Below are 14,079 nucleotides of genomic sequence, written 5' to 3' on the forward strand. Positions count from 1 at the left end.
TTGGGGGAGATGAGGAGTAGGTGAGAGAGCAGGTGTATAAATCAGGCCTCGGAGGTATAATGAGATGCAGGGAGAGAGGTGGGAGGGGAGAGGTCCCGGGTATTGGGGGAGATGAGGAGTAGGTGAGAGAGAGGTGTATAAATCAGGCCTGGGAGGTATAATGTGATGCAGGGAGAGAGGTAGGAGGGGAGAGGTCCCAGGTATTGGAGGAGATGAGGAGTAGGTGAGAGAGAAGGGAGAGAGGTAGGAGGAGAGAGGTCCCAGGTATTGGAGGAGATGAGGAATAGGAGGTGAGAGAGAGGTGTATAACTCAGGCCCGGGAGGGTATAATGAGATGCAGGGAGAGAGGTAGGAGGAGAGAGGTCCCAGGAATTGGAGGAGATGAGGAATAGGTGAGAGAGCGGTGTATAACTCAGGCCTGGGAGGTATAATGAGAAGCAGGGAGAGAGGTAGGAGGGGAGAGGTCCCAGGTATTGGGGGAGATGAGGAGTAGGCGGTGAGAGAGCAGGTGTATAACTCAGGCCTGGGAGGTATAATGAGATGCAGGGGGAGAGGTAGGAGGGGAGAGGTCCCAGGTATTGGGGGAGATAAGGATTAGGAGGTGAGAGAGAGGTGTATAAATCAAGCCTGGGAGGGTATAATGAGATGCAGGGAGAGAGGTAGGAGGGGAGAGGTCCCAGGTATTGGGGGAGATGAGGAGTAGGTGAGAGAGCGGGTGTATAAATCAGGCCTGGGAGGGCATACTGAGATGCAGGGAGAGAGGTAGGAGGGGAGAGGTCCCAGGTATTGGGGGAGATGAGGAGTAGGTGAGAGAGAGGTGTATAGATCAGGCCTGGGAGGGTATAATGAGATGCAGGGGGAGAGGTAGGAGGGGGGAGGTCCCAGGTATTGGGGGAGATAAGGATTAGGAGGTGAGAGAGAGGTGTATAAATCAGGCCTGGGAGGGTATAATGAGATGCAGGGAGAGAGGTGGGAGGGGAGAGATCCCGGGTATTGGGGGAGATGAGGAGTAGGTGAGAGAGAGGTGTATAAATCAGGCCTGGGAGGTATAATGTGATGCAGGGAGAGAGGTAGGAGGGGAGAGGTCCCAGGTATTGGAGGAGATGAGGAGTAGGTGAGAGAGAAGGGAGAGAGGTAGGAGGAGAGAGGTCCCAGGTATTGGAGGAGATGAGGAATAGGAGGTGAGAGAGAGGTGTATAACTCAGGCCCGGGAGGGTATAATGAGATGCAGGGAGAGAGGTAGGAGGAGAGAGGTCTCAGGTATTGGGGGAGATGAGGAGTAGGAGGTGAGAGAGAGGTGTATAAATAAGGCCTGGGAGGGTATAAAGAGATGCAGGGAGAGAGGTAGGAGGGGTGAGGTCCCAGGAATTGGGGGAGATGAGGAGTAGGAGGTGAGAGAGAGGTGTATAACTCAGGCCTGGGAGGGTATAATGAGATGCAGGGAGAGAGGTAGGAGGGGAGAGGTCCCAGGAATTGGAGGAGATGAGGAGTAGGTGAGAGAGCGGTGTATAACTCAGGCCTGGGAGGGTATAATGAGAGGCAGGGAGAGAGGTTGGCGGGGAGAGGTCCCAGGTATTGGGGGAGATGAGGAGTAGGAGGTAAGAGAGGTGTATAACTCAGGCCTGGGAGGTATAATGAGAAGCAGGGAGAGAGGTTGGCGGGGAGAGGTCCCAGGTATTGGGGGAGATGAGGAGTAGGAGGTAAGAGAGAGGTGTATAAATCAAGCCTGGAGGGTATAAAGAGACGCAGGGAGAGAGGTAGGATGGGAGAGGTCCCAGGTATTGGAGATGAGGAGTAGGAGGTGAGAGAGCGGGTGTATAACTCAGGCCTGGGAGGTATAATGAGATGCAGGGAGAGAGGTAGGAGGGGAGAGGTCCCAGGAATTGGAGGAGATGAGGAATAGGTGAGAGAGCGGTGTATAACTCAGGCCTGGGAGGTATAATGAGAAGCAGGGAGAGAGGTAGGAGGGGAGAGGTCCCAGGTATTGGGGGAGATGAGGAGTAGGCGGTGAGAGAGCAGGTGTATAACTCAGGCCTGGGAGGTATAATGAGATGCAGGGAGAGAGGTAGGAGGGGAGAGGTCCCAGGTATTGGAGGAGATGAGAAATAGGAGGTGAGAGAGAGGTGTATAACTCAGGCCTGGGAGGGTATAATGAGATGCAGGGAGAGAGGTAGGAGGGGAGAGGTCCCAGGTATTGGGGGAGATGAGGAGTAGGAGGTGAGAGAGAGGTGTATAACTCAGGCCTGGGAGGGTATAATGAGATGCAGGGAGAGAGGTAGGAGGGGAGAGGTCCCAGGTATTGGGGGAGATGAGGAGTAGGAGGTGAGAGAGAGGTGTATAAATCAGGCCTGGGAGGGTATAAGGAGATGCAGGGAGAGAGGTAGGAGGGGAGAGGTCCCAGGTATTGGGGGAGATGAGGAATAGGTGAGAGAGCAGGGAGAGAGGTAGGAGGGGAGAGGTCCCAGGTATTGGGGGAGATGAGGAGGAGGTGAGAGAGAGGTGTATAACTCAGGCCTGGGAGGTATAGTGAGAAGCAGGGAGAGAGGTAGGAGGGGAGAGGTCCCATGTATTGGGGGAGATGAGGAGTAGGCGGTGAGAGAGCAGGTGTATAAATCAGGCCTGGGAGGTATAATGAGATGCAGGGAGAGAGGTAGGAGGGGAGAGGTCCCAGGTATTGGAGGAGATGAGGAATAGGAGGTGAGAGAGAGGTGTATAAATCAGGCCTGGGAGGGTATAATGAGATGCAGGGAGAGAGGTGGGAGGGGAGGGTTCCAGGTATTGGGGGAGATGAGGAGTAGGAGGTGAGAGAGAGGTGTATAAATCAGGCCTGGGAGGTATAATGAGATGCAGGGGGAGAGGTGGGAGGGGAGAGGTCCCAGGTATTGGGGGAGATAAGGATTAGGAGGTGAGAGAGAGGTGTATAAATCAAGCCTGGGAGGGTATTATGAGATGCAGGGAGAGAGGTGGGAGGGGAGAGGTCCCAGGTATTGGAGGAGATGAGGAGTTGGAGGTGAGAGAGAGGTGTATAAATCAGGCCCGGGAGGGTATTATGAGATGCAGGGAGAGAGGTGGGAGGGGAGGGTCCCAGGTATTGGGGGAGATGAGGAGTAGGTGAGAGAGAGGTGTATAAATCAAGCCTGGGAGGGTATTATGAGATGCAGGGAGAGAGGTGGGAGGGGAGAGGTCCCAGGTATTGGAGGAGATGAGGAGTTGGAGGTGAGAGAGAGGTGTATAAATCAGGCCCGGGAGGGTATAATGAGATGCAGGGAGAGAGGTGGGAGGGGAGGGTCCCAGGTATTGGGGGAGATGAGGAGTAGGAGGTGAGAGAGAGGTGTATAAATCAGGCCTGGGAGGTATAATGAGATGCAGGGAGAGAGGTAGGAGGGGAAAGGTCCCAGGTATTGGAGGAGATGAGGAATAGGAGGTGAGAGAGAGGTGTATAAATCAGGCCTGGGAGGGTATAATGAGATGAAGGGAGAGAGGTGGGAGGGGAGAGGTCCCAGGTATAGGAGGAGATGAGGAATAGGAGGTGAGAGAGAGGTGTATAAATCAGGCCTGGAAGGGTATAATGAGATGCAGGGAGAGAGGTTGGGGGGGAGAGGTCCCAGGTATAGGGGGAGATGAGGAGAAGGTGAGAGAGAGGTGTATAACTCAGGTCTGGGAGGGTATAATGAGAGGCAGGGAGAGAGGTAGGAGGGGAGAGGTCCCAGGTATTGGAGGAGATGAGAGCAGGAGGTGAGAGAGACGTGTATAAATCAGGCCTGGGAGGTATAATGAGAGGCAGGGAGAGAGGTAGGAGGGGAAAGGTCCCAGGTATTGGAGGAGATGAGGAATAGGAGGTGAGAGAGAGGTGTATAAATCAGGCCTGGGAGGGTATAATGAGATGCAGGGAGAGAGGTAGGAGGGGAGAGGTCCCAGGTATTGGAGGAGATGAGGAATAGGTGAGAGAGCAGGTGTATAAGTCAGGCCTGGGAGGGTCCCGTAGTGTGATGTAGCTCAGTCATTTCATTAATAATTAGTCTTTTTTTGGTATATTAAGCCCACAAAGCTATTACCTGACTTACCTGACACAGAAACAGCCAGATTACAGTGTTACCTGTGTTACCTGGGGTGTTATCTCACCTGTGAGATCCAGGAATACTGTGCAGGAGGATGGGGGGTACAGGAAGTCACGCTCACCCTATTAACTTCCAAAAGGCATCAAATTCCACAGCCAGACGGTCTAATGAGCACCTTTTTTATTAATATGCATAATAAATAAAACAAACCAATAAATATATATATATATATGGCAAGAATAAACAGAGAGCTCGGGCGCAGATGTAAGAGGCGTGGGTTATTTTCTGCAAGAGCGAATGTACAGACGCCGGGAGTGAGAGGGTGAAGACCAGAAGACGCTTCTTCTGAAAATACTGGGGGACAGCAGGAGATGCGATGTGTGGGAGGAGGATTCTGGGAATGAGAGAGGTGATGTGAGGGAGGAGGATTCTGGGAATGAGAGAGGCGATGTGAGGGAGGAGGATTCTGGGAATGAGAGAGGAGAGGAGTTACTTGGGGACCTGCAGAGGACGTTTGGTGTAGTGGCTAAAGGTGTTGGTCTGAATGCACAAGTGGTGGGTTTAATTCTGGTTTCCGGTGCTATGGTTTGGGGTAAGTCCTTTATATTTCCCTGTGCCTCACCAAATACTCTACAATTCTATTCTCACCGTTAAGAGCAATGCGCAGACCCAAGCTCTCCTGATCCCACCCCGGAGATGGCTGCATGAGTGACTGAAGTATAATTGTAAGTAGGACAGTCAGGCACTAAATATATGTGTCATTGTTAAGAGAGACTGTGGAGGGAGCGCTGTGATACTTAGTACCACTACTCTTTAAGTTGCAAACTAATTCCACGCTTATTCCCTTTCACTGTCTCAGGTTTGTGGACACTTCGTGGCTTGCACAGGAGGCGTGGGAAGCACTGCAGAAACCCTCATTTTAAAGCCCTTTATAGCAGAGTTTTGCCCCACTGATAAAATAAATTATAGCCACAGTACCACTACTTTATAAATATCTACATAATCAGGGGTTCCACTCAGCGATTAAAGGGCTCCAGAAAAAGCAGTGCTACTGTGCCTGACTGCAACTCCTGCACCTTGTTTTAGACAGGGTTATACAACTCGTGCTATACACAGGGAGAGGGACACAATATCCCTCTTCTGTAAAATGTTTTAAAATATAACGTAGCGGTTTTATGAGATGGAAATGAGTATTCTGCAAACCCCTAGAACCATCACACTTCCGCCAGGGACTATCACAGTGCTACACAACGCCGTGTTGTTGTGTGAATAATATATATATATATATATATATATATATATTATATACGTCTGATATAAGGATACAGCACAGTGCCACAGTGCGGAGAAACGAGGCATCACGTTCTTATCACTGAAGCGGAAATGTGGGGGAGAGGGTGGTCCTGCTCCCACTAACTCAGGGGTGGGAAACTCCAGTCCTCAAGGGCCACCAACATGTCAGGTTTTATGGATATCCCTGCTTCAGCACAGGTGTCTCAATCAGTGTCCCAGTCGAAGAGCCACCTGTGCTGTCTTTGACTGAGCCACTGATTGAGCCACCTGTGCTGTCTTTGACTGAGCCACCGATTGAGCCACTGATTGAGCCACCTATGCTGTCTTTGACTGAGCCACTGATTGAGCCACCTGTGCTGTCTTTGACTGAGCCACTGATTGAGCCACCTGTGCTGTCTTTGACTGAGCCACTGATTGAGCCACTGATTGAGCCACCTGTGCTGACTCTCATTACAATTATAAAACCGCTTTTAACTCATTCCCTCCATTTGGCGAGGAAAGGGTTAAATCCAAGCTCATCTCATACCCAACGCGGGGAATTTAACCCTTGAAGGGGTTTTCTCCCATATCGAAGCGCTTTCATAACATTGTGACAGGGGGAAAACGGGACGGGTTTTTTCCTTCTGGCAGACGCTGTCCCCTGCCTGTGGGAGAGAGAGGACAGCCAGGCCCTCGCGGCGGGCTCAGAAATATCTAAGGCTCCACATCAGGAGAGCCAGCACCATCCAGAGGCCTGGAATCCTCTGAGACCCCATGCACCGCTGTATGGATAAGAACTGCAGTGACTGCTCAATAACCCGTCCTTCTGTTCTACACACCCCTCAATAACCCGTCCTTCTGTTCTACACACCCCTCAATAACCCGTCCTTCTGTTCTACACACCCCTCAATAACCCGTCCTTCTGTTCTACACACCCCTCAATAACCCGTCCTTCTGTTCTACACACCCCTCAATAACCCGTCCTTCTGTTCTACACACCCCTCAATAACCCGTCCTTCTGTTCTACACACCCCTCAATAACCCGTCCTTCTGTTCTACACACCCCTCAATAACCCGTCCTTCTGTTCTACACACCCCTCAATAACCCGTCCTTCTGTTCTACACACCCCTCAATAACCCGTCCTTCTGTTCTACACACCCCTCAATAACCCGTCCTTCTGTTCTACACACCCCTCAATAACCCGTCCTTCTGTTCTACACACCCCTCAATAACCCGTCCTTCTGTTCTACACACCCCTCAATAACCCGTCCTTCTGTTCTACACACCCCTCAATAACCCGTCCTTCTGTTCTACACACCCCTCAATAACCCGTCCTTCTGTTCTACACACCCCTCAATAACCCGTCCTTCTGTTCTACACACCCCTCAATAACCCGTCCTTCTGTTCTACACACCCCTCAATAACCCGTCCTTCTGTTCTACACACCCCTCAATAACCCGTCCTTCTGTTCTACACACCCGTGCCTGAGTTTCCAGTCTGTTATCTATATCTATCTCTGCTCCCTCTATTCCTCCCCCCACCCCCTTTTTGTAGTTCTGCCTGCTAGCTGTATGTTGGATGAAGCTTTCCCTGCAGCTTCACTCCTAGAGCAGACGGAATGGATACATTTAAGTTACTTTTCTCTCTCCAGTCTGCTAGAGGAACCCTGGTTGCCCCGGTAACATCTCTAGTCCTCCAAGTTAAATGGACTTTTCCATTCTCCCCTGTCTGTTTTCACAGGTAGTTTAGCCCTGACCCTATTCCTGTGTTACAACCATTGCACACGTCCTTTTCCTTCCTGACTCTGGCTGAGTGAGTACTCCTATGCTATACCCCTCTTGGCAAGGCCATTTCCTTTTTACTTGCCTCTGATTATAAAGCACCCACAGTGAAGCACTCTCTCACCACACCATCCACAAGTGCCTGTATATGATTGATGCTTTCCCAATAATAGTGAAGAAAATATAGCAGGACTTGGTGTGCTTTGGAAAAGGGGCTGAGTTAAGCTATCTGGGCTCATTCACATCTTACACGTGACCCTGGTTACAGAATAGGTTACATATGCCAGCAAGCGTTGGAAAGTACAATTTACAGAGGAACTGGGCAGTCCTCTGCTCTGCATATGTATCAGCGGCTCACCTGCTGATATTGAGGTTCTGGGAGGTGTGGCCCACCCTGAAAGAACTGATTATCTGAGCTGAGGGCTCCCCCGCCCTCTACAACACTGTTCTCCTATAGCTGCTCCTCACCCATAGCTGCACCTCACCCATATGTTCAGGTTTGGTCAGTAGGAGGCACCCAGTAGCCTTTGTAACCATTAGAATTATTAGCAAATTAATTAGTGACACAATATTTTCGAGTTAATTCAATTGCTCAAGTTGAACAGGAATCAAATCTCTCATATAGACGTCAACAGCAACTTCACGTTATGGGTTTTACCAAGTGGACTCTCATCTAAACTTTAGCCCCTCACTAGAGGAACCATTTAAATTCCATCATCACCAACACAACGTACTCCGATGGGCCCTCAACACCTCTCAACTGATCCTCACCCACTGCTTACAAGACCCAACCACTTGGGTCATTATGATTCCCACCTCACCTAGCAGACCCCTAACAAAACCATCGGGTCATCACCACCTCCAACAAATCCTTACTCATTTAGTCTTTACCGAGCACTTCCCATTGGGCCCTCACCACCGACAAAACTTTCCTCATTGGCTTCACACCACCACAATGTCCCCATCCAGATAACATCTCCATTAACAAGAACATCCACATTCAGGTCATGTTTCCATTGACCGACATCCTCAGACCTGATCCTCACTACCATGAAACAAAACCTTGCACCACTGAGTCTTACAGAACCTCGCCCTCGCGGGATGTAAAAAACCCTATTCCACCCAATATCTGCCACCGCCAGCAGAACCTTCCTCGTACAGAACCTCCTGCATTCAGAACCTCCTGCATTTAGAACCCCCTGCATTCAGAACCTCCTGCACCTAGAACCCCCTGCATTCAGAACCCCCTGCATTTAGAACCTCCTGCATTCAGAACCTCCTGCATTTAGAACCTCCTGCATTAAGAACCCCCTGCATTCAGAACCTCCTGCATCTAGAACCTCCTGCATCCAGAACCTCCTGCATTCAAAACTTCCTGTATTTAGAACCTCCTGCATTCAGAACCCCCTGCATTTAGAACCCCCTGCATTCAGAACCCCCTGCATTCAGAACCCCCTGCATTCAGAACCTCCTGCATTTAGAACCTCTTGCATTCAGAACCTCCTGCATTTAGAACCCCCTGCATTCAGAACCCCCTGCATTCAGAACCTCCTGCATTTAGAACCTCCTGCATTTAGAACCCCCTGCATTCAGAGCCTCCTGCATTCAGAACCTCCTGCATTTAGAACCTCCTGCATTCAGAACCTCCTGCATCCAGAACCTCCTGCATTTAGAACCTCCTACATTTAGAACCTCCTGCATTCAGAACCTCCTGCATCCAGAACCTCCTGCATTCAGAACCTCCTGCATTTAGAACCTCCTGCATTTAGAACCCCCTGCATTCAGAGCCTCCTGCATTCAGAACCTCCTGCATTCAGAACCTCCTGCATTCAGAACCTCCTGCATCCAGAACCTCCTGCATTTAGAACCTCCTACATTTAGAACCTCCTGCATTCAGAACCTCCTGCATCCAGAACCTCCTGCATTCAGAACCTCCTGCATTTAGAACCTCCTGCATTTAGAACCTCCTGCATTCAGAACCTACCATTACTAGTGTGTATTGCCCCAGCTGGAATTCACCTAAATTAGCAGGATCCCGCACCCTAAAGAACCTCTTTAAGTGACTTAAACAGAATATTAAACAGCTCACATATAAAGACTTTCTGTAAACAAATCTCCCTCTCCTTACAAAATCCCCAAGTTATGTCAAAAGGAGGCATCGATACCGTAGTTATTAGGTAGCAGAACTTCAGCAGAATCAGGTTCAAGGTGCTGCTCCACAAGCTATCAATTTACCTCCCCGTGCACTAAATACCCAAATATTAAACTAGAAGGTCTCTGGGCTCGTGACTACATGTGGGTGGGTATCCTTTACCGTGGCCAAGATGGTCCTAAAATTATTTTGGAAATACTGCTTGTAGTTTGGTGCCAGACACAGGGGGGGAAGGGAACCAGTGAAGACACAGGTCAGGGACTGCTGGAGGCGGGGAATGAGTCTCAAAATAAGAGCGCGTTGGGGGGGGGGGGTCACAGACTAGTTTCTTCTGTGATGTCTGCATGCACAGCTCACGTCAATATCACTGCTAGCACACGTGCACGTTGTTATTGGCGCAGGAAGAAAGAATACTGTACTAACGCTACCCACCCCACTCCCCTGTCCAAAGATAAATGGCTCCTGTTGCCCCCCCCAGTGGTAAAAACAAAGAGCCATTCAGGGGGTTAGAAGCTTCATTCCACTGAAGAACCAGAAAGAACTTGGCGTGTTCCTCATGCCACCGTGGGAACCCTGTCTTCGACCGTCACACAAACAATCCAGCCAGGCCTTGTTAAGAGTCCACATGGTCATGGTGAGGAACATATTTAAGGGGCATCAGCCTACTCCGACTTCCCAGGTCACAGTGGCCAGGCTGGTCAGAGTGCATTTCATAGGCAAAGCTGAAGTCGAGCAGTCCCGGTTCGGGGCGATGGCACAAATCCTGGACATGTCTGGTGGTTGGAGATAGAAAAGAATGAAAGGAAGTTAAATTGGAGACAGAACTGGAAACGGCAGCTGGAACTACAGAGTAAACCGCCTGAGAGCACAATAATCGCAGTACATTTCCCCGGTCTGGTTACAAAAGTTTCCCAACTGCAAAACTGGGACAGAACCAGTGCAAAAGCAGCACCATTTCCATCACAGAAAGGGAGCCTGGAGCCGTTCTTTTACCTACGTTTCCTCGCTGGGAGACGTTGGTAAATAACTTTACCCCGATAGAGACAGAGGGGACACAAGACCTGCCCTCCCGCCGCAGGATGTCATAAAGGCCCCCGAGACAGAACGGATGTGCGCCCATCACCACTGTCCTTGCTTGTGGTAGACAAAAGGACACAATGATAAAGAGACCTATGTGTGCCCGGCTCTCTGACTGCAGGGTGACAGTGACACACAGGCGGGTGACAGTGACACACAGGCGGGTGTCAACTATTACCCATTAAGACTGTTCTTCCCACTAGTGAATGATAAGGGGACATAAATATAACATGCATTTACCGTGGCCCCCTGCAGACGCACTTCCCAGAACCCCCTCCTTCTGTCTCTACGTTCTCCCTACTTACCACTTAGATTGTAAGCTCCTCGGTGCAGGGACTCCCATTCCTAATGTTACTTTTATGTAAGCAGCGTTTATTCCTATTATGTCACGTGTATTACCTCTGTAAAGCGCTCTGTACATGGACGCGCTACTGTATATAAATGAAGATATACATACTGTACATGTACATGATAGACCTATACTGATACACAGATATAAAAGACATGTGCAGAACACATACATGTAACACTGAAACTACCGTTACTATTGCAGATGACACAGGGGTACAGACACATGGTTTATGGCTTTTTAACCCTTTTATGATAGGGTGAGAGACAGTCACACAGATATTGTGAAAGACCTATGTCCCACTGAGTGTATTACTGACACTGCAGAGTGACACAACGTCCCCTTCCGATACTGTGAATATCATTTCACATATGCATAGGTTTCCTTTAGAGTAGCCTCCCTTGTTGCTCTCCCATCTGTGACATGGCGCTGCGTACGTCCGTTAACCCTTGAGATACGGCTATGGTGCGTTAACAGTGTGAGTAACCCTTCTCCCCCCTAAGGGAATATGTAGTCTGTGGCTAACCCAGAGCCTGAGCTGTCCTACTGCTTGTAATCCCATTACTATCCAAGTAACAACCAAACTCATGCTAAAACGATGTACCCCTGTGAGAAGCGGGGCTGCTTACCGAGGATTCTGGGAGGAAGGGGAGCTGGTTGCTTTGTCTCCTTCTGTCCGAGCATCTTCTCTCTGAGGAGCTGCTTCTCCCCAGATTCCCGCACTCACTGTCTGAGCCACCATCTGAAGCACAGACTTATCCAGACTGAGCCAGCCCGAGGGAAGCCTGCAGCAAGAACAGCACCGCAGTTTCTGTACGGTCTTATAAAACATTCATACTAAGCCAAGGACAAAGGGTGGGGGGAGGGGGTAACTTCGCATGTTCCCATTCACTGTATAAAGATGCAGAGTATCTCTATGCATTCACCTCACCAGATTACGGGCATTTTAGATCCCAGCAAAATATTACAAAACTCAACAATTTGATCCAGAAACTGGACCTTTGTAAGGTAAAGAGGATTAGAGATGGAGCCAGCTACGCCCCTTAAACAAGCTTAGGAGGACACGTGGGACTAAAAACCTTAGCATTGTGTTGCTTATTAATACATCAATATCGAGTTAATGAGAATACCAGCCAGGACTCGCACATCCAAACACAGCCAACTAGCAACAACAAAAAACAGACACAAAGAGCATACAGGCGGTCCTCGGTTACCCAACAGAGCCCATTCTGGAAAGTAGCGTGGGATAGTGTGGTAAAGTGAGTCCCATGTTAATCAGCGGTGGATAAGGCGCTCCGGCGTCGGAATACGGCCCCATGGGATTGCATTGTGACGCGTCGGATATGCCGTCCACCGTAAAGTGAAACAACGGATAGCGAGTACCGCCTGTACCGGTAAACTCATCCCAAAAACAATACTTCTTACTGTATGTAGTTCAGACTGATGAAGATCCAGCTTGTGTACCAAAGACTGGACGGTTCCCACGCTTTGACATTTTAGCTCCACCTCAACCATTTGATAATAATTTCCCAGTACTATCCTGTGTTCTTAGTACTGTTGGATGGCACTTCCCCAGCCTTACCTGTTTGCCTGCTTGCTTTCTCCCTGTGGTCTCCTGGACCCGAATAGATGTCCCCATTTCCTGGCTGGGCTGCTCTGCGCAGGTGCTGTGTTCTCCTTTCCCAGGGGTGCTTCTTGAGCGGTGTCCAATGAGTGTTTCTGTATGCTCCCAGCCTCCTTTCCACTTTCATGCTTCAGTTCATTTAATACTGACTCCGGGGGGCTGCCCATCCATGACCTCCTCTCTTCCTTTGGCTTTGGCCCCTCACTTGCCAGCTCTTTCTTGGAAGACCGCTCCTCTGTCATCAACTCCAGGTTAGGACAGGCCTCTGCCCCCTCCACAACCCCCTCACGGGGCGGCGGTGCTTTCCTGGGTGTGCTTCCCACTCCTGGCCTCCTCCTCTCCTGGCGTCTGAACCTGGCTGTATCAGATGAGCTCTCTATGTAGACCTGGGAGCTCTGCATCAGTTGGTACCACCAGCCAGCCTGCTTGTCTTTTTTCACCTCCATTATGCTCTCCTCCTTCCTTTGCTCTTCCTCACTCTCTGTAGCTGGAGCCCCCTCTCCTGTTGGCCTCTCAGGCCCTGATGCTTCAGGGGCTGCACTTTTCAAAGAGTTCTTTAGCTGGCTCCCCTGTTCTTCCTCCTCACGGCTCCGCATGAGCTGTACCGTGGAGTGGACAGACTGAAGCAGGCCCTGCTTGACTCTCAGCATCTCCTTCTTCTGCTGCTGTTCCTGGCTCATCTGGATCAGGTGGTGCTCAAACAGGAGGTCCAGGTCAAAGGGGAGGAGGGACAGAGGCTGGAGCAGAAGAAGCAACTCCTCAAATAGAAGTTGGCACACTCCGTGTGATACAGACAGGAAGCCAATGGGCTCATAGTGAGCCCAGATAATATCTACAAGAGAAGAGGCCACAGAATCAGAAACAAGAATCTACAGTATGGACATTCTAATTAACCAAGAAACCCAAACGGGAACAGACAGCCCAGGGAATGTAAGTGTTTGGCTTGACTGGGGTTTCTGGAGAATAGGAATGGGGAGAGCAGAAATAGCAAAGGAGCAAGGAGGACAAAGGAGGGAAAGCCAGGAGTTGGAAGAGAGAAGGGGGTAAGGAGAGTTGGTAGAACCAAGGCAGGAGATGCTGAAGGAGTTCATGCAGAAGAAGTATGTAGATATATATGAAGGAATGGGACATGAGATGATGGAGAAAAAAGTGCAGGAAGAGCTGTGGCTATGTAGGATGGAGACAAGTACCTTACATGCCTCTACAGTGTCTGCCACCAAGGCCCATGTATCAGTCTCCTACCTTGGGTTCCATACTCCAACAGTTTGTCATGTACCTACCTTCATGGTTATAAAGGTGATTAAACCAGAACTCCAAGGAGCGGATACTGCAGAGACAGAGAGATTGCTCCGATCAGAAGAGTAAGACCAGCAGGGGGCTCGAACCCCCTGTAACCTTCAAACACAGCAAGTTCATGCAGATCTGAGACCTGATGGGGCTCGAACCCCCTGTAACCTTCACACACAGTAAGTTCATGCAGATCTGAGAGCTGCATGGGGCTCGAACCCCCTGTAACCTTTACACACAGTAAGTTCATGCAGATCTGAGAGCTGCACGGGGCTCGAACCCCCTGTAACCTTCACACACAGCAAGTTCATGCAGATCTGAGACCTGCATGGGGCTCGAACCCCCTGTAACCTTCACACACAGCAAGTTCATGCAGATCTGAGACCTGCATGGGGCTCGAACCCCCTGTAACCTTCACACACAGCAAGTTCATGCAGATCTGAGACCTGCATGGGGCTCGAACCCCCTGTAACCTTCA

General features: G+C 50.1%; 1 protein-coding gene across 10 annotated transcripts in view; it reads right to left on the reverse strand.

Moving 5' to 3' along the window:
- Window positions 1-4,223: 4,223 nt before the first annotated feature.
- Window positions 4,224-14,079, reverse strand: part of RUSC2 (RUN and SH3 domain containing 2) — a 149,528-nt gene continuing 139,672 nt past the window's right edge. For 9 of the 10 annotated variants that reach the window (XM_075578748.1, XM_075578486.1, XM_075579210.1 and 6 more), the window contains 4 exons: window positions 13,595-13,641; window positions 12,273-13,146; window positions 11,320-11,475; window positions 4,224-10,037 (listed from right to left, as the gene is read on the reverse strand). In XM_075578748.1, the coding sequence (XP_075434863.1) occupies window positions 9,878-10,037; window positions 11,320-11,475; window positions 12,273-13,146; window positions 13,595-13,641 (1,237 nt within the window). In that variant the 3' untranslated portion in view covers window positions 4,224-9,877. The remainder of the gene's footprint in view (window positions 10,038-11,319; window positions 11,476-12,272; window positions 13,147-13,594; window positions 13,642-14,079) is intronic. The other variant, XR_012789598.1, reaches the window with a different exon arrangement.

This window comes from Ascaphus truei, chromosome 1 (genome assembly GCF_040206685.1).
Source record: "Ascaphus truei isolate aAscTru1 chromosome 1, aAscTru1.hap1, whole genome shotgun sequence".
In the NCBI taxonomy this organism is placed as follows: Eukaryota; Metazoa; Chordata; class Amphibia; order Anura; family Ascaphidae; genus Ascaphus; species Ascaphus truei.